This window comes from Carassius gibelio, chromosome A12 (assembly GCF_023724105.1).
Source record: "Carassius gibelio isolate Cgi1373 ecotype wild population from Czech Republic chromosome A12, carGib1.2-hapl.c, whole genome shotgun sequence".
Taxonomy (NCBI): domain Eukaryota; kingdom Metazoa; phylum Chordata; class Actinopteri; order Cypriniformes; family Cyprinidae; genus Carassius; species Carassius gibelio.
In genome coordinates this window covers 13,133,303-13,154,611 of record NC_068382.1, presented here as the reverse complement: position 1 = coordinate 13,154,611, position 21,309 = coordinate 13,133,303, and the positions used below count along the sequence as shown (strand labels likewise).

Below are 21,309 nucleotides of genomic sequence, written 5' to 3'. Positions count from 1 at the left end.
TGTGTAGCCTACAGAACTAGACTGAGAGACCATTTAAAGGTCTTTGCTGTGTTTTGAGTTAATTAACTGAAAAGAGTATGGAACCAGATGTCATCAATATTGAACCTTTTCACAATATTATAATTTTCTGAGATACTGAATTTGGGATTTTCCTTAGTTGTCAGTTATAATCATCAAAATTAAAAGAAATAAAATATTTGAAATATATCAGTCTGTGTGTAATGAATGAATATAATATACAAGTTTCACTTTTTGAATGGAATTAGTGAAACAAACTTTTTGATGATATTCTAATTATATGACCAGCACCTGTATACATGTGTATTCAAAAGTGGTACTGTTTTAGCGGGATGCTCAGTCAATATAGCCTCATTTTTCTTTACTGAAATAAAAAAGCAGTGTAAATACACAACCATTTTGATAAAATAATCTGATTTAATAAACAATTACACAAATGAGATTCAAAAAAAGAGAGAAGAAAAAAACACTACAAAAAGCAAGTGAGGCAGTGACAAAGATGGCTAGCATCGCATGAACAAATTCTTTTAGATTCTATACATAAACACCTTCGTTCAGTCAATCAGTTAATATCAATTTACTACAAACAGTCAGATTACAGTGCTTGTTTAAATTAAGACTTAGTCTCTCGATCAACAGATTTCAATTTGTCTTGCATCAAACCAGCTTTGACTGATCTACAGACATTAAAGGAAAAGTTGACTTTGCTTGGCCTGTTTAAAAAAAAGAAAAAGTCTGTAGTATACACAGAAATATACCTGGACTGATTTAACAGTCATTTTACAAACCCTGAGCTAAAGCTGTCTACTTTAACTTATACAGGAGCAAAGAACATAAGGACACTTTCTGTTTTTAAAGTGAATTAATCAACAACAACAGAAAACTTCTTCAAGGCTTCTAGAATACATACAATAAATGTATGGTATCACGTTAGTGTATAAAATATACAGCTTTTATGAGGGCAAAATAAATTGTATGTACAGAGATGCATTCTGTACAGGCTTGAATGGCAAACAGACACTTTCCCTTTACATAAAAAAAAATAAAACAAAAAAATTAGGTACTTCAATACAAAAGTACCTTAATTGTGCTAATTTAATGTCACGATCCAAGTAAGTTATTTTGAATGTGGGAAGACCAAGGGAGTGAAACCATGTTCTATCAAAAAAAAGAAAGAAAAGACACTAGGGCCTGTATATGTATATACATACATATACATACATACACACATACATGCATATATATAAAACCTGACTCATCAAGCCCATAAACAACTCCTGACTAGATCAGAAGAGCTCTTTGAATTAAAGATTTAAAGCCCTGAGTTCTCACACTTTCTTTTATTAAAACTTTATCAAAACCAGGTGTAAAGCCTATGGAATACAGGAGTGTTAACAGTTCCATTATACGAATATATGCGCTGGTAAGCATACAGTAAACATGGAAAATTACAGCATTTTGGTGAATAACTGAAGGCCATTCCTTAGCATATTTGATACGGCTAAAAGCTTAAAGAGGTTGCTTTTATATCAAATCTGTATATAACTGTTATTATATACTACAGAAAATTAAAGTTGCATAATTACCCCATCTACTTTTCTTCAACCACAATATGTATTGAACCACCTGTACTTCGTATTAAATAAAGTAAAAACCTAATTAAAATGGAATGTTCTTCAAGACCAATCGGTGCCTTTCATTGTAACATAAGCTGTTTAAGGTTGTCGTGCAAGATGGTGTCTTTGACATCACGGAAGACGAGTCGAATGTTCTCCGTGTTAATGGCAGTGGTGAAGTGATGGTAAAGGGGCTTCTGCTGCGGTTCACGACGCTTGTTACGGAAGCAATCAACCAGGAACTTCTGCACATCCGGCAGATTATGGGGATCTCCTGTGAACTCGGGGAAGTAGTCCTTGATGTTTACATTCTTAACTTTTTCTTCAAGCAAGTCTGTCTTATTGAGGAAGAGAATGATGGAGACACTGGCGAAGACGCGGTTGTTGACGATAGTCTCGAAGATACTGAGCGACTCTGTGAGCCTGTTGGTCTGACGGTCTTCCATGAGCACCTGATCGTATTCGCTGGATGAGACTAGGAAGAGAATGGAGGTCACGGAGTCAAAGCACTCAAACCACCGCTTGCGCTCTGACCGCTGCCCTCCCACATCCACCATCTTGAAAGGAACACTCTTGATCTCAAAGTCATACTCATGGATACCCTTGGTGGGCTTTCGTGCCAGAAGTATATCCTTTTGGCTGGGCAAGTAGTCCTGCAGATTAAATGGAAACAAACATCAATCCGACAGGCATAATACTATAAAACCCCGAAACATTTATTAAAAATTAGTGCATTTATTATTTATTTATTAAAATTTACATGTATTCGAGATGGGCGATATGCCTGTAGACACAAACTAATACATTTGTGAATGCGGTCACTATCACAGTTATGCTCACATCACAGTCACAGTAAATTTCCATGCATTTAAGCCTTGCCAGTTTAAATGTTGAAGCCATTTTAAATGGTTCAAAGCCCAAAAATGAGAACTCGGTTAGGCATTTGTATGCTTATCTGAGTGACGGTTTCTGAGCCCATAACACCAAATTGCACACTCAGAAACCATCACACGAATACCAAATTGAGTTTTCTTCTGCAGCCTATTGTGCTTAAATAGTCACATACTCAGAAGGTTTTGTCTTGGCTAGTATTCACGCAAACAAACACATTTGCCTTTTAAGTGAACATGAACAATTGGGGTATTTGTTTTTTTTAATTCATGCGTCAATATATTGGATCCATGCATTAAGTCTTAAAGTGACAGCAGCCTAGTATTCGGTTGTTAACTAATGATGTAAAGGCTGATTTATAACTTTGAGTTGGACCTACGCCGTAGCCTACGCATAGACGTACTCCCTTATGCCTTAGCCTGACATGCACCTCTCCAAAAATCTAACAGCGCATCAATTGTACGTGGACCAAAAGCACTGTGATTGGTCTGCTAGAATCCCTCCCTCCGTATGTACTTGCGTATTGTGTCTTTATGTGCTCTTTAATATATTTTAATGTTACACCTTCTTATAAAAAATGAAACAAAGCAAAGAACAAGTGACTTATCATTTGTCAGGGACAAACAATGTTGATCTGCCGTGATACAAGTCCTTGCGGATATAGACAGAATGCCATCTTCTCCTGTTCCATTGTGGTCTCCTTTTGTAGTTTTAAATAATTATTTGATATTATTTGCCGCGTCAAGGCTATAATGCTTCTCCGTCGAGCCGCTGCTTCTTCAGCTTTAGTCATGGTACTGCAGGTTACATCAGCAACATGTCCGTGGACACTGCAGACTAGCAGTTTGCATGTGTACTGCACATCGACGAGGACAACAACGCAGAAGAATAAATGAAAACTGACGCATAGCCTATGGCGTAAAGGCTACAGTGTAAAGGCTACAGCAGAAGGTCCGACGCAGAAGTATAAATCAGCCTTTAGAAGCAGTGTTTCCCGGTCCAATTCGCTACACTTGAGAATACTACCTCAGCAGTCGTTTATGAGCATTTGATTATTCACATTAAACATGTAAGTTAAACGTTTTCAAACTTAAGGTGCAGACTACAGTCTCCATGCTCACAGCGTCCCAAAGAATTTTTATATTTATTTATATTTTCATTGTCTGGCTATATGGGATTTCGGTATGGAGTTAAACGTTAGGATTATTATTTTTTTTGGTAGTATTATAAATCACACTGTGAGTGTATCTTAGAACCTTTTTTTGTTTTCTCATGGTATCTGATAGAGCGTTTGGACACAGAAGCGGTGACGTGACTTCAGACTTAACAAGCGGATATGTGCCTGGGTAATTAAGGTTAATAAAAACAAAAATTTTAATCATCCAAATAATCACCCTCTTTTTGAAATAATCACATTTTGTAGCTTTTCAGACTGTATAATTAATTTAATTCAGCTGTATTACCTAATAACATCGAAGTGAAAGATAAAACACCAACAACAAAAATAATAACATAAAAAGCAATCACTTGACTCTGAAAAAGGATCACCTTTATGTCAGTATTTCGTTGAACCACCATTTGCTTTAATTGCAGCCTTTAGTCTGTTGGTATATGTTTCTAACTTTGCACATCTAAACTTTGCAATATTTTTGCAACTCTTCTTAGCAGAACTGCTCAAGTTCAGGCCAGCGTTGCTGTAGGTCTCTTGGTGGTCTCTCTGACAAGTTTCCTCCTGGCTCTTTCATCCAGTTTGGACTGACGTTCTGATCTAGGGAGGGTCTGTGCTGTACCAAATATCTTCCACTTCTTAATAATAGACTTCACTGTGCTTCTAGGCATTGATAAAGCCTTTTTTGTATCCATTTCCTTACTTATGCCCGTCCACAACTTTATCCCGGAAATCTTTTGACAGTACATTGCCACCCATAGTTGATTGTTTGCTTCAGTTGCACTACCAAGGACTGAAAAGCTCCAGCTAATTAAAATGACTACAGCAGATCACTGTTGAAAGTCAAATGGCTTTGTGTGCCATGGAGAAGGTGATTCGCTACATCTGTTTGAGTTTACAAGTAATTTTTAGGAGAGTGTAAACCTTTTCCCAACCCTGTGATTGTTTTTTTTTTCTTCTGAATATGGCTATTTTAAAGGTGGTTTAAATGGGTTGATTATTTTTTAACTGTAGGTATATATATATATATATATATATATATATATATATATATATATATATATATATATATATATATATATATATATATATATATATATATATATATAAATCGGTACAAGTAAAATCCACTATATCAGCCAAGCTAATGTCAGTGCACACAAAACTCTATTGATAGCCTTTTTTAATGGATAACAAACAAACAAAAAAACTAGCTTTCTTCCTGTGAATTTAAAGTTTAATTTCATTTCAGAAATTCTGTTGTACCATGCACAAACAGGTATAATACCAGCTAGCTTGTGCTCTAGATACCAGTACTGAACACGACATTAACATGGTAGCACTTTATTTTACAGTCCTGTTCCTCATGTACATACTACGTACTTATTATAGTAATTTACAATAACTATGTAATAACTAGGTACTAACCCTGAACCTACCCCTAAACCTAAACCTAACCCTACCCCATGTAGTTACATTGTATTACCAGAAAATTCTTAGATAAATACACTGTAAGTACACTATAAGTACATGAAAGTACACGTACTGTAAAATAAAGTGTAACCATTAACATTTATTAAAAAAAAACTTAAATTACCAATTGTCCAAGTTTATCCACATTGTCCAGGAAATACTTCACAGATTCACCCTAAGAAGATGTAAAGAAAGACACACAATCATAATTAGGTCTCCAATATGTTAGCTATGGTGCAGAAGGTGCAACTTTGAATTTGTCTTCTGCTGTCTCCCAGTTTCGCTGTTTTATGCATTTTCTGTTACATTATACAATCCGGTCCACAAAAAAAAAAAAAGATAATAATAATTGATATTAGTTATTAATTATATCTCATTCTCTTTTACACACACACACAGTAGAACATAACTATACAATATTTTCCACCAGATTTGCTGGTCCAAGGCTATGATATACTACAGGTTACACTGGCCTCATTCATAAATATGTTTACCTAACACAAAATCAGTCAAATGAGGCTCTGCTGTGTTGGCCTCTTATTGGCTTGCTTTGTGGGGAATGCATTTCAGCCTTAAGTAGAGAAAGTGACTTGGTCACCAAAAATGAATGTTTATCACTAAATCAATACGGATAAACAGGTTAATCACAATTTGTACAACAATGGAGATTTTAGTTGGAAAATGTGAGCTAAATCCTAATCTCAGTCACAAGGGTTCTACCCCTGAACGTGCATAATCTTATCTTCATAACTGAAATGCAAACTATACTCACGCACAGAGAGAATGCCCTCATTGTCATGAGTCACTTCATTTGTGTTTTCAACTCATACCTGTGCGTAACTCTCAGGTTACAAAAATTGTCCATGCTACGCTCAAAACATTTGATTTCTTGAGCATAATCGCATTACATTCTAAATATACAAGCACCATGATTAATGCCTTGACAGGAGTAATTATGCAAGTACACTGTGCTTATCTCTCATGATTCATAATGCAATCTGTTTAACAACAGATCAACATTCTTTCAAGTTTAAAGCCCTAGAAAATGACACAAGTCTTATGAAAAACTGTGAGTGTATTCTATATCCAAAACTTTACTTCACAGGGACTAAGAACAACTGAAATGATCAGTTCATGATGTACAATAGTTCATAATAAATATAAATAATGAGCAATCATTTAATATTTACCAGCTGAAACTCTCTCCGTCTGTCATAGGCATTCTGAATACCACTGTCTTGCCACAGGGCACGGATGGAGGGCAGGTAGTTGAGGAAGACTTTGGTCTCCACCATCCCTTTGGCCATAATGGATGAGCGGGTGTCAAAGGCCATCATTGTCTCCCCATGAACCTGATTCTCAGGATCTCCCCAAGGGATGTGCAGCTTCTCACGGGCATCCACCAGCACTCGGACACCTTAACAGACCGTTAGAGATATTGACACATGTGACCCTGAACCACAAAACCAGTCTTAAGTGTCAATTTTTAGAGATTGAGATTTATACATCATCTGAAAGCTGAATAAATAATAGGGCTGCACGATTAATCGCATGCGATGTTCATGCGTGTCTAGTAAAGCTGGTTCTGTGATTAGTATTAAACATCCATCACCTGCTTTCAAATGGACCGGCACTTAATATACAGAGCCATAGCTCGCTGACAAGCTACGCAATATCACGTTCATAACCAAATGCGATACATCTGCGAGTATGAACACGATAGTGTAGCTTGTCAGTGAACTATGGCTCTGTATATTAAGTGCCGCTCCATTTGACGCAAGATTGATCATGCAGCCCTAATTAAAAAAGCTTTCCATTGATGCATTTATAAGACAATACTTGACCGAGATACAACTGGAATCTGAGGGTGCAAAAAAAAAAAAAACTAAATACTGAGAAAATCACCTTTGAAGATGTCCAAATGAATTCTTAGCAATGCATATTACGAATCAAAAATTACGTTTTGATATATTAACAGTAGGAAATTTACAAAATATATTCATGGAACATGATCTTTACTTAATACCCTAATGATTTTTGGCATAAAAAGAAAAGTAGATAATTTTGACCCATACAATGTATTTTTGGCTGTTGCTACAAATATAACCCAGTGACTTAAGACTGGTTTTGTGGTCCAGGGTCACATATTGGATTTATCAGGTTACTATAAAAGAAAAAAATAAAATTAAATACCTTTTTTTTTTTTTACTATGCACTCTCAGACCATGTCATTTTGTCAACATGATCAAAAATGAAACATTTCCCCTTTTTATGAGGTCAATAAGGTCAGATGGGCTACAGTGAGTTCTGTAACTACACGAATAATACTGCCTGTGGATGCAGTGTTTATGCAAGTAGTACACGTTGAAAAAACGATTTTAGGTCAATGCAATGTTGCAATAAAATAAATAATCTAGTTACAATTACTTGCGCTCAGAAAGTTTGGCGTAACTTGCCTGGAACGGTACAAAGTCGTTAGTAGTGGTATGAAATAGTGATTACGAGCTCAAAAACCTTCCTGGAACGCAGCATCAGAGAGCAAACATGTATGATGACCCGCAGCTGTGTAATTTCGATCGAGCCAGCTGTGAGAGGGCAAATGAGGAATTGCCAAGAACTGATGTCCGTCAAAGCCTGTAATGCATGGTCCGAGGAGAATGAGTGGAGAGTTGGAGTCCTGTTAAAAACTGTTGGTAAAGTGTCCTGGTGAGTTGCTATCTTTTAGCATTGCAGCATTGAGCACTGGAGCTATTTTACGAGCAGCAGTGCACAATAACGACACACACACACACACACACACACACACATACATATATATATATATATATATATATATATATATATATATATATATATATATATATATATATATACATATATATATACATATATATATATATATATATATATATATATATATATATATATATATATATATATATATATATATAATTTTTTTTTTTTTTTTTTTTTTTTTATTACTGTCATTGAATAGCACCGAGTAAAAAATCAATGTTTTCTTTATATCTAGTGGCAGTGATCATGACGTTAGTTCAGAGAAGTACCGGTAACCTTTGTCATAGTGTCGTAGAACTGGTAAATTTTGTCTTTGTCATCTAGAAATAAAAATCTCAAGCGATGACAGAAATCTCTGTGATAGTGAAATTACTTTATCTGAAGTTAGTAACTCAATTCTAGAACTTAAAAACAATAAATCTCCCGGAACGGACGGGCTTACCGCAGAGTTTTATAAACAGTTCTCTAAAGAATTGTCTCCTTTTTTACTTAAGGTTTTTGAAGAAAGCATACAGAATGAGGCTCTCCCCCCGACTCTCACTCAAGGCTCAATTACTTTAATTCCCAAGCCTAAAAAAGATTTACTCTTAATTGACAATTGGCGACCCATTTCTCTGCTTAACAGTGATTATAAAATTCTAGCTATTATGTTTGCTAAAAGACTTAAATCTGTATTGGGTTCTGTTATAGATGAGACACAATCTGGTTTCTTGAACAAAAGACACATTGTTAACAATATAAGGTTGATTCTTGATTTATTAGATTATTCAGACTTGATTCAGGAGGACAGCTTCATTCTTTTCTTAGATTTCTATAAGGCTTTTGATTCTTTAGAGCACCAATTTATTATTAATTCATTAGATAAATTTGGTTTTGGGGACATGTTTTGCAGAGTAATTAAAACCCTTTACAATAAATACTGAGAAAATCACCTTTGAAGATGTCCAAATGAATTCTTAGCAATGCATATTACTAATCAAAAATTAAGTTTTGATATATTAACAGTAGGAAATTTACAAAATATATTCATGGAACATGATCTTTACTTAATACCCTAATGATTTTTGGCATAAAAAGAAAAGTAGATAATTTTGACCCATACAATGTATTTTTGGCTGTTGCTACAAATATAACCCAGTGACTTAAGACTGGTTTTGTGGTCCAGGGTCACATATTGGATTTATCAGGTTACTATAAAAGAAAAAAAGAAAATTAAATACCTTTTTTTTTTTTTTTTACTATGCACTCTCAGACCATGCCATTTTGTCAACATGATCAAAAATGAAACATTTCCCCTTTTTATGAGGTCAATAAGGTCAGATGGGCTACAGTGAGTTCTGTAACTACAATTATACAGTATACAAAAAATTATAAAGTATAATAAATATACTATATAATATATTATATAAAGTGACTATACTAATATGCATGTCAATTAAAGCACCCAAAATAGTGAATATTTTTCCTCAATTTAAAATAATGGTATTAAAAAGTTATTTAATATGTTATGACTGAACTACAAACAGTAAACATCATACTTACAGTAATTCATGTAAGTGAATATCATAATAAATATTAAATAAATGTTTGTATTTAACAGGGTTCACTAATATTAAATACTAAAATATGCATTTTGTCGAGCACTAATAAACAGGTTAATAAAAATAACTCCTTACTTTTCCATCCTAAATTCTGTAAGTTAGCCTCCTTTTTTCGTTTGTTAACCGTTGTGTCAGGTAACGTTATGTCTCAAAGAAACAGTTGAGATAGATATATCAGAATAATGTCATAAAACAATCACTCATCCAGATAACTAACAGACCAAAGTAGGCGCTGTACTTTCTCTAGAGGCGCTAAGTTTACTAAAAGTGTTATGTGAGACTTGAACATAGGCTATAAACGTCCGTTTTCTAAGTCTACGAGTTTTTTGAGCATGTTACGTTATATCTGGTGTTCAACAAAGCCACCGTTTAAAACCACTGGCCTACGCGTCGTCTATGGGCTGGGCGAGCAATCGAAAGTTTGCATTAGTTACGCAAAAGAAGTCGACAAAACACATTTACCTGCCGATACAATAAAATAGAGATTTCACTGAGTGTTCCTTTTTAATAATGAACGTGTCTCTATCGATTTCAGTATACTGGTGTGATACCTTTGATAACATTGCTGTAGATTGTAGCCCGGAACTCTTCTTTGGCCCGCTGATCGAAGTCCTGCCCATGAATTATGCGCATTTGTTTGAGGAAAGTTGACTTGCCACTTTCGCCTGCTCCTAGCAGCAAGATCTTCACCAGTTTCTTCACAAAAGTCTTCTCTCGATGCAGGCTTTTATCGATCTCCTTAGACTTTCTGATTTGGTCAATTTCGCCGCTGGAGAGAAGACAATTGGGAATACAAACTATAGTCCGGGAGGGCAGGAAATCCGCCATCTTTGTAGTAACGACTTCATGGATACATCACTGCCGCGCGAGGCGCGTTCACGTGTTCTTTACAAACAGGCGGATACCACGGGTGTGGTTTAATGTTTGGAAATGAATACAACACACTGACAACTATTTATTGTTTTATCAGTTATATATATTGGGTTGGGAAATTCATATTAAGCATTACATTTTCATGTCCACGTAATATCTTATTATATTCGATAAAATGTTTACTGAAACAGTAGGCTATTCTTTAAAAATAACTGACAACGTGGTAAATTATTTAATAATTTGGTTTGAGTTAATGTTTTGCCAGCTCCTGGTTTTTATTCTTTTTTTTTCTAATCTCTAACAATTCAATATATTTTTTACACAGCCTGTCAGTATAACTCCATCCTAATAATCTTTGTAATGTTCATTTAACTAACAAAAATAAGTTCCTCATATACCATTTATTTATTTATTTATTATTATTATTTTAATTATTACAGAGATAAACTGTCCTGCATAATATGAATTACCTAGCTGATCAAACAATTCAAGTGAACATTTTTAATGAGCAGATTTACTTTTTCCTCGAAGTAAAACTTTTTTGTACAATAATCACAAAACCAAATGTTTATGGATTAAACAGTAATCGAAAAGCCCCTGGGGAAGTTTCATGTCAGCCTCGTGTCGTCGTGTGAAAAAGACGACAACAGCGCCATCTAGCGTGTTACGTCTTATGCATCTAGGGGTTTAACAGTAACGTAACAATATTAAGTGTTTGGAAAGAGCATTTACCAAAGCCCCTGCATAGCAACAACTACAACAAGGTCGCTGTTAAAACAAAGTTTATTAACAGCTCAGTGAATGCTGAAAGTTAACAATTCTCAAAGAAATAACATAAAAGCCATCTTGCAGGTTAAACACCACTTTCGATTAATGGGTACATAAATCACTCAAGATATGTATATAATTTTTAAAATGTCTCAAAAATGGTCTTAAAGACCTATTTTTTTAAGTTTTTGGTATTAACGGTTTTTTTACGCAACTCGGTGATGACGTCATGTTGGGGAGAAGTCGAGGAAAGGTAGCCTCAGTCTAGTATGATGCAGCATTCCAGGCAACCCGTAACCCGTGTTTTTCCAACCTTAAACCCATGAAAGTGCACTGGAACAGCCCACACGAATAATACTGCCTGCGGATGCAGTGTTTATGCAAGTAGTACACGTTGAAAAAACGATTTTAGGTCAATGCAATGTTGCAATAAAATAAATAATCTAGTTACAATTACTTGCGCTCAGAAAGTTTGGCGTAACTTGCCTGGAACGGTACAAAGTCGTTAGTAGTGGTATGAAATAGTGATTACGAGCTCAAAAACCTTCCTGGAACGCAGCATCAGAGAGCAAACATGTATGATGACCCGCAGCTGTGTAATTTCGATCGAGCCAGCTGTGAGAGGGCAAATGAGGAATTGCCAAGAACTGATGTCCGTCAAAGCCTGTAATGCATGGTCCGAGGAGAATGAGTGGAGAGTTGGTGTCCTGTTAAAAAGTGTTGGTAAAGTGTCCTGGTGAGTTGCTATCATTTAGCATCGCAGCATTGAGCACTGGAGCTATTTTACGAGCAGCAGTGCACAATAACGACACACACACACACATATATATATATATATATATATATTTTTTTTTATTATTACTGTCATTGAATAGCACCGAGTGAAAAATCAATGTTTTCTTTATATCTAGTGGCAGTGATCATGACGTTAGTTCAGAGAAGTACCGGTAACCTTTGTCATAGTGTCGTAGAACTGGTAAATTTTGTCTTTGTCATCTAGAAATAAAAATCTCAAGCGATGACAGAAATCTCTGTGATAGTGAAATTACTTTATCTGAAGTTAGTAACTCAATTCTAGAACTTAAAAACAATAAATCTCCCGGAACGGACGGGCTTACCGCAGAGTTTTATAAACAGTTCTCTAAAGAATTGTCTCCTTTTTTACTTAAGGTTTTTGAAGAAAGCATACAGAATGAGGCTCTCCCCCCGACTCTCACTCAAGGCTCAATTACTTTAATTCCCAAGCCTAAAAAAGATTTACTCTTAATTGACAATTGGCGACCCATTTCTCTGCTTAACAGTTAGAGGTGCTCCGATCACGATCGGCCGATCGTTAATGCGCATCTCATCAGTAAAGCCGGTTTTCTAATCAGCGGTTAATTCCATCAGGTGCGTGATTTCACATAGAGCAGCTGTTACTACACAGAGCTGTTATTAATAGAGAAGATGCGCAAATCACGTTAATTTTCAGCGTTTATTGGCCCATCTTCTCAGTTAACAACGGCTCTGTGTAGTAACAGCTGCTCTATGTGAAATCACGCACCTGATGGAATTAACCGCTGATTAGAGAACCGGCTTTACTGACAAGATGCGCATTAACGATCGGCCGATCGTGATCGGAGCACCCCTATTAACAGTGATTATAAAATTCTAGCTATTATGTTTGCTAAAAGACTTAAATCTGTATTGGGTTCTGTTATAGATGAGACACAATCTGGTTTCTTGAACAAAAGACACATTGTTAACAATATAAGGTTGATTCTTGATTTATTAGATTATTCAGACTTGATTCAGGAGGACAGCTTCATTCTTTTCTTAGATTTCTATAAGGCTTTTGATTCTTTAGAGCACCAATTTATTATTAATTCATTAGATAAATTTGGTTTTGGGGACATGTTTTGCAGAGTAATTAAAACCCTTTACAATAAATACTGAGAAAATCACCTTTGAAGATGTCCAAATGAATTCTTAGCAATGCATATTACTAATCAAAAATTAAGTTTTGATATATTAACAGTAGGAAATTTACAAAATATATTCATGGAACATGATCTTTACTTAATACCCTAATGATTTTTGGCATAAAAAGAAAAGTAGATAATTTTGACCCATACAATGTATTTTTGGCTGTTGCTACAAATATAACCCAGTGACTTAAGACTGGTTTTGTGGTCCAGGGTCACATATTGGATTTATCAGGTTACTATAAAAGAAAAAAATAAAATTAAATACCTTTTTTTTTTTTTACTATGCACTCTCAGACCATGTCATTTTGTCAACATGATCAAAAATGAAACATTTCCCCTTTTTATGAGGTCAATAAGGTCAGATGGGCTACAGTGAGTTCTGTAACTACACGAATAATACTGCCTGTGGATGCAGTGTTTATGCAAGTAGTACACGTTGAAAAAACGATTTTAGGTCAATGCAATGTTGCAATAAAATAAATAATCTAGTTACAATTACTTGCGCTCAGAAAGTTTGGCGTAACTTGCCTGGAACGGTACAAAGTCGTTAGTAGTGGTATGAAATAGTGATTACGAGCTCAAAAACCTTCCTGGAACGCAGCATCAGAGAGCAAACATGTATGATGACCCGCAGCTGTGTAATTTCGATCGAGCCAGCTGTGAGAGGGCAAATGAGGAATTGCCAAGAACTGATGTCCGTCAAAGCCTGTAATGCATGGTCCGAGGAGAATGAGTGGAGAGTTGGAGTCCTGTTAAAAACTGTTGGTAAAGTGTCCTGGTGAGTTGCTATCTTTTAGCATTGCAGCATTGAGCACTGGAGCTATTTTACGAGCAGCAGTGCACAATAACGACACACACACACACACACACACATACATATATATATATATATATATATATATATATATATATATATATATATATATATATATATATATATATATATATATATATATACATATATATATATATATAATTTTTTTTTTTTTTTTTTTTTTTTTATTACTGTCATTGAATAGCACCGAGTAAAAAATCAATGTTTTCTTTATATCTAGTGGCAGTGATCATGACGTTAGTTCAGAGAAGTACCGGTAACCTTTGTCATAGTGTCGTAGAACTGGTAAATTTTGTCTTTGTCATCTAGAAATAAAAATCTCAAGCGATGACAGAAATCTCTGTGATAGTGAAATTACTTTATCTGAAGTTAGTAACTCAATTCTAGAACTTAAAAACAATAAATCTCCCGGAACGGACGGGCTTACCGCAGAGTTTTATAAACAGTTCTCTAAAGAATTGTCTCCTTTTTTACTTAAGGTTTTTGAAGAAAGCATACAGAATGAGGCTCTCCCCCCGACTCTCACTCAAGGCTCAATTACTTTAATTCCCAAGCCTAAAAAAGATTTACTCTTAATTGACAATTGGCGACCCATTTCTCTGCTTAACAGTTAGAGGTGCTCCGATCACGATCGGCCGATCGTTAATGCGCATCTCATCAGTAAAGCCGGTTTTCTAATCAGCGGTTAATTCCATCAGGTGCGTGATTTCACATAGAGCAGCTGTTACTACACAGAGCTGTTATTAATAGAGAAGATGCGCAAATCACGTTAATTTTCAGCGTTTATTGGCCCATCTTCTCAGTTAACAACGGCTCTGTGTAGTAACAGCTGCTCTATGTGAAATCACGCACCTGATGGAATTAACCGCTGATTAGAGAACCGGCTTTACTGACAAGATGCGCATTAACGATCGGCCGATCGTGATCGGAGCACCCCTATTAACAGTGATTATAAAATTCTAGCTATTATGTTTGCTAAAAGACTTAAATCTGTATTGGGTTCTGTTATAGATGAGACACAATCTGGTTTCTTGAACAAAAGACACATTGTTAACAATATAAGGTTGATTCTTGATTTATTAGATTATTCAGACTTGATTCAGGAGGACAGCTTCATTCTTTTCTTAGATTTCTATAAGGCTTTTGATTCTTTAGAGCACCAATTTATTATTAATTCATTAGATAAATTTGGTTTTGGGGACATGTTTTGCAGAGTAATTAAAACCCTTTACAATAATGGAAGTGCTTCGATTAAATTAAAGAATGGCACTTCACCAAGGTTTAGTTTATCCAGAGGAGTGAGACAAGGTTGTCCCCTTTCTCCCTATTTATTTCTTCTTTGTGTCCAGCTTCTGTCAACTTTTGTATGTGAAAGTGGTATTCAGGGTATCCGTGTAGCAGATCGAGAAATATTTATAAGTCAATTAGCAGATGACACCACCTTATTTTTGAGAGATGCTTCCCAAATCCCTATAGCCATTAATTATATAAAACTGTTCTCACAAGCTTCAGGCCTTAATCTAAACATAAGTAAATGTGAACTAATGTCTATTAAAGATTGTACAGCACTCACTATTTATAATATTCCAGTTAAATCTGAGATTACATATTTAGGCATTATGATAACTAAAAATCAGGATAAAAGATGTACATTGAATTTTGATCCGGTTATAATAAAAGCCCAAAGAAGATTCAATGCATGGTTGCAGAGAGACTTGAGCTTGAGAGGCAGAATACTGCTTGCTAAGGTGGAGGGCATCTCCAGGCTTACATACTCTGCACTCTCTCTATATGTGGACAACAAAATTTGTAAATCAGTTGATAAAATCCTGTTTAATTTTGTTTGGAAAAACAAAATCCATTATATTAAGAAGTCTGTATTAATGAACCCGTATGAGCATGGTGGGTTGAATTTCCTTGATTTCTCTTCTTTGAACAACACTTTCAAAATTAATTGGATTAGACAGTTTTTGTGTAACCCAAACTCAATCTGGAATTTTATCCCCAATTACTATTTTTCCAAATTAGGTGGTCTCCCTTTCCTGTTGATCTGTAATTATAATATTGCTAGAATCCCTTACAATTTATCTAAATTTCACAAACAGGCATTACTTGCATGGTCATTAATCTATAAGCACAATTTCTCCCCTCACCGGTACTTCATTTGGAACAATCAAGACATTGTATATAAGAGAAAATCTTTGTTTTTTAGTAGTTGGTTTGAGAAAAACATTATGGTTGTTTCCCAGTTATTTAACTCAGAAGGTCTTCTTTTAAGTTATGAAGAATTTTTATGTAAATTTAATTTTCCAGTAACTCCCAAAGAATTTTCCATTGTCATGGATGCTATTCCTAAAGGAGCTGTTATGCTTTTAAGGGACTCTGTTAGATCATCCAGCACTTTATCTATTTCTTTAGACCCATTTGAAATCCCAGTAGGAAAACTATGCTTTCTGTCACCTTCTTCATCACGTAACTTTAAGATTAGATCACTTTTTCAAAAGGAGCTTGTAACAACTCCTTACGTTGTGTTTTATTGGAAGAATGTGGTTGATTATATTGATTGGAAAAAAGTATGGAATCTGTCTTCGAAATACATAATAACAAACAAGGTTAGAGAGATCTCATTCAAATTATTACACAGATTTTACCCAACTAAAGTGTTTTTGAAAAGATTTAAATCAGACATCGATACAAGCTGTTGTTTTTGTGGTGACCCTAATGAAACAGATGTACATATATTTTGGGATTGTCCTCACACACAGCAATTTTGGATTGAATTCTGTAGTGTTGTCAATCGCAGTGTGCTCCATGGTTTCTCTCTGCTTTTTAAGGATGTACTGTTTGGCTTCTTTAATATACCAAAAGATAAAATTAAGGAATATTTTATTATTAACCTATTATTACTTCTTGCAAAATTTCACATTCACCGTAGTAAATTCAATCGTCAAAATCCTTTATATATTGTTTTTGAAAAAGAGGCTCAACAGTATATTCAAACTATTTCATCTTCTAAGAATCTCAAAGCTTGTAAAACGATTCATTTATTTAATATTTTTAATTTATTTTGTTAAAGTTTTTGTTTTGTTTTATTTATTTACTGTTGCATATGTCTATAAATGATGCTTTGCATGTAATGTCACCTCTTTGCACGTGATGTTGTTATTATCTGTATTTGTATTTTTGGTACCTTGGCATTAATAAAAAAAAAATAAATAAATAAAAAATCTAGAAATAAAAGACACCATGCTAGCTATATGGACGTTTCTAAGCGTTTATCTCGTCCTCCGGTGAAAATGTTGTTGCAAACGTAGCCGTGTGTCTGTCGCTGTATTTGGCAGGTGCTTGTGTGGGTGCCGTCCCATGTAAACTGCGTTAGAAAGCTCGTGCTGTAGGGAAGTGAGTGCGTTTGGGTCGCTGTTGGTCGCTATCTCACTATCATCTGTCTGTCTATCTATCTATATACTGTATCTAGTCTATCTATCTCTATCTCTCTTTCTATATATATATGTATGTATGTATGTATATGTATTTATCTATTTATCTATAATGTGCATTCTGCGCTATCTGAATACTCTCATCTCTCTAGTCACTCTCAATGCTCTCAAGGCTGCTTTGGTAAATTCTCTCCCCAACGTGACGTGATGCAATGCATTGTGGGGGAAAGGAGACCGCTGTAAGATAGTACCTATTTTTTCGTATTATATTCCGTTTTGTGATACCCAACAACATAAAATCGATGGATAACAGTTTAAATGTTTATTACCAACAAGCAAATTGCACATATTCGTTAAAAAATTAACCTTGCAACACGGCCTTTAAGAGGGAAGCAAAACTTCAGGAGGGGGAATAATGCCAAAATAACAAACAAAAGGGTGTCTATTCTGGAAATTAGATTCTTTCTAAACCTGTCAAAGGAAAATAAAAATCAACAACAAAGTTATACACTAACTCCCTATCTAATCCTCAAACCAGGAGAAAAATATGTACAGGACAAAAGAAAAAGGCACCCACCTCCCTACAGCTTCCAGAAAGGGTAACAATCAAACAACAAAGTTAAATCAACAGTACTTCAGATTAATGAAGTTTACTACACAGAACCCCAAAAGGCTACAACAAACTGCACGAGGCCAGGCTAGACAAAGGGCATGCTCTGGAGAAAAGTTCTCATTTTCTGTAGTTCCTGCTCAGCTTTTATACTGCTTCTCCTTCGGTTGGTAAGTAGATGCAGCTGGAAAAGGCAATCAGCTACCTGCCCGAGTGGAAAGAGTGGGAGGAGCCAGAGAAGCAGGAGACACGGAGCAAGAGGAAAACAACAAAAGAACCATGCAACAATACAGACAACACAACTGAATACGTCACTGGACGTAACACCCCCACCCATAAGTTATAAATAGTATCCCATAAACATTTGTAAACTCATGAATTAAGGTTTAACAACATACAATCAACAATTTACTCATCTAAATGATACACCCTAGACAGTGCATCAGCTACAACATTCTCTGTACCTTTTCGGTGTTAAATCTCGAGGTTATATTCCTGGATGATCAAGGACCACCGCATAAGTCGCTGATTCGAGTTACACATTCTCCCCAGGAATACTAGCGGATTATGATCAGTGTAAACTACCACTGGAGTACAACTACCCCCCAGGTAGACTTCAAAGTGCTGCAACGCTGACAGTAAGGCCAAGGCCTCTTTCTCAATTGTACTGTACTGTTGTTGACACTTGGTAAATTTCTTGGAGAAATAACTCACAGGATGTTCTACACCAGTTAGATCTTCTTGCAGTAGTACAGCCCCTGCCCCAGAAGAACTAGCATCCACCTGCAATTTGAAGGGCAACCCAAAATTTGGAGCAGAAAGAACGGGGGCATGGCACAACAAGTCTTTAACAGCACTGAAAGCACAGTTACATGTTGGACTCCACACAAATTTCCTAGAGGTACTAAGTAGATCTGTCAACGGAGCAACCACAGAAGCAAAGTTTTTACAGAACCCCCTGTAGTAACCAGCCATACCTAAAAATCTTCTCAATTCTCTTTTATTAGTAGGAGTGGGGAAATTAAGTATGGCAGCAACCTTTTCTTCAATTGGCCTTACCTGCCCTTGGCCAACCTTCTTACCAAGGTAAGTAACTACGGCCTTACCAAACTCGCACTTAGTCAAGTTCAAGGTCAAAGATGCCCCAGATAACTTACAGAAAACTTGATTTAGGCTATTCAGATGTTCCTCCCAACTAGCAGAATAGACCACCACATCATCCAAGTAGGCCTCGCAATTGGTTACACCCGACAGTACCGTGTTGCATTAAGCGCTGGAAGGTCGCAGGTGCATTTCGCATCCCGAAAGCCATAACAGAGTACTGCAGAAAGTTGTCAGGGGTAGCGGAAGCGGATATTTCTGAGGCCCGCGGTGTGAGAGGCACCTGCCAGTAACCTTTTAGGAGATCTAACTTGGTGACGTAACGTGCAGAACCGACTCAATCAACACAATCCTCTATTCGGGGAAGAGGAAAAGAGTCAGGCTTGGTGATACTATTCACTTTGCGGTAGTCAGTACAAAAACGATGGGTTGAGTTAGACTTTGGAACGAGCAAGCACGGGGAACTCCAGGGGCTCTGGCTAGGCTTAGCAAAACCATGTTGCAGCAGGTATTCAACTTCTGACTTCATTATCTCACGTTTATGAGGGTTTACACGGTAGGGGTGTTGTTTTATAGGAGCAGAGCTACCTACATCAATATCATGCATGAGGACGGTAGTCTGGCTGGGGATATCGGAGAACAGGGTAGGGTATCTACTCATTAACTCAATGATATCGGTTCGCTGGTCATTTGGCAAATGAGCAAGATATGCATCCAAGTCATTCAGGACCGCGGAATTGTCTAGACGTGTACAGGACATTCGGTCTTCATGTACAATCAGGTTATCCTCCATAGTAGAATATGCTGCAGACAGCACAGTAGCAGCAACTACAGACGTAACATTGTCAACACAAGCTTTGGAGGTTTCTTTTGTGACATAAGCCTTTAACATGTTCAGATGACACACTCGACTCTTTCTCCTACGATCTGGAGTCGAGATCACATAATCTGTGTCAGAAAGTCTCTTATCAACGGCATAAGGACCTGTAAACTTAGCATTCAGCGCTGAGCCTGGAACAGGAAGCAAAACTAAAACTAAATCACCAGGTTGGAAGATGCGTTTTACACTGGTTTTGTCATAACGCAACTTCATCTTGGACTGTGCGGTCACCAAATGAGCTTTTGCCACCTCACAAGCTTTATGGAGACCTTCCCGGAAAGCACTCACGTAGTCCAAAATGTTTCTAGACACAGGATGTTTGGACAACAACTGCTCTCTCAGCAGTTTTAAGGGCCCCCGGACAGTGTGTCCGAACACCAGCTCTGCAGGACTAAAACCCAATGACTCCTGTACAGTTTCCCTGATTGTAAACGTTAATAATGGCAGACCTTCAGCCCAGTCTCTATTAGTACTTATACAATACGCACGCAGCATTGTTTTGAGGGTTTGGTGAAAGCGCTCTAGTGCCCCCTGGGACTCTGGATGGTATGCACTGGAGAGCTGATGATCAACTCCTAACTGTTGTAAAACTTGAGAGAACACCTTGGAAGTGAAATTAGTACCACAATCTGTTTGGATAACCTTAGGCAATCCAAATGTTGAACAGAACTTAACTATTTCCGTAACAATGGCCTGGGCTTTAAGAGTAGGGAGTGGCACGGCTTCTGGGAACCGAGTTGCAGCACACATCAGGGTTAAAACATATTGGTGTCCCGATTTGGATTTTGGAAGCGGCCCAACGCAATCCATAATCAAACGCTCAAAGGGCTCTCCCACCACTGGAATTGGATGTAGTGGAGCAGATGGAATGGTCTGATTTGGCTTACCCGCCATTTGGCAAACATGGCAGCACTTGCAGAATCTGGACACACTACATTTCAATCCAGGCCAGAAGAAATACAGGGAAATGCGTTTATAGGTTATATAACCCCAAGGTGGCCAGAAAGGGGATGTTCATGGGCTAGCTGCAATACTTGAGGACGATAATCAGAGGGTAAGACTATTTGATAGACAGCTAAAGCATCATCAACTTCGCGTGGCTTCCAACGACGCATTAAAACACCATCTTCCCAGAAGAAAGCTATTCTAGTACTGCACGAATCAGCCAACGGAACAGCTGCCTCAACACAGGGTTCTAGAGATGGGTCAGATTTTTGGGCAGCAATTAGGTGATCTTTGTCAAATTTCAGATCTACTGCTTCTGAGTTAGAGTTT

General features: G+C 36.5%; 1 protein-coding gene across 2 annotated transcripts in view; it reads right to left on the bottom strand.

Annotated features, from left to right (window-relative positions):
• Window positions 1–415: 415 nt before the first annotated feature.
• The window catches only part of LOC128025210 (guanine nucleotide-binding protein subunit alpha-13), a 56,186-nt gene continuing 35,292 nt past the window's right edge, over window positions 416–21,309 (bottom strand). The window contains exons 1-4 of one of the 2 annotated variants that reach the window (XM_052611335.1): window positions 10,115–10,436; window positions 6,357–6,583; window positions 5,291–5,341; window positions 416–2,287 (exon numbers count right to left, since the gene is read on the bottom strand). In XM_052611335.1, the coding sequence (XP_052467295.1) occupies window positions 1,715–2,287; window positions 5,291–5,341; window positions 6,357–6,583; window positions 10,115–10,391 (1,128 nt within the window). In that variant the 5' untranslated portion in view covers window positions 10,392–10,436 and the 3' untranslated portion in view covers window positions 416–1,714. Of the gene's footprint in view, window positions 2,288–5,290; window positions 5,342–6,356; window positions 6,584–10,114; window positions 10,437–21,309 lie in introns of those variants that run through there. The other variant, XM_052611332.1, reaches the window with a different exon arrangement.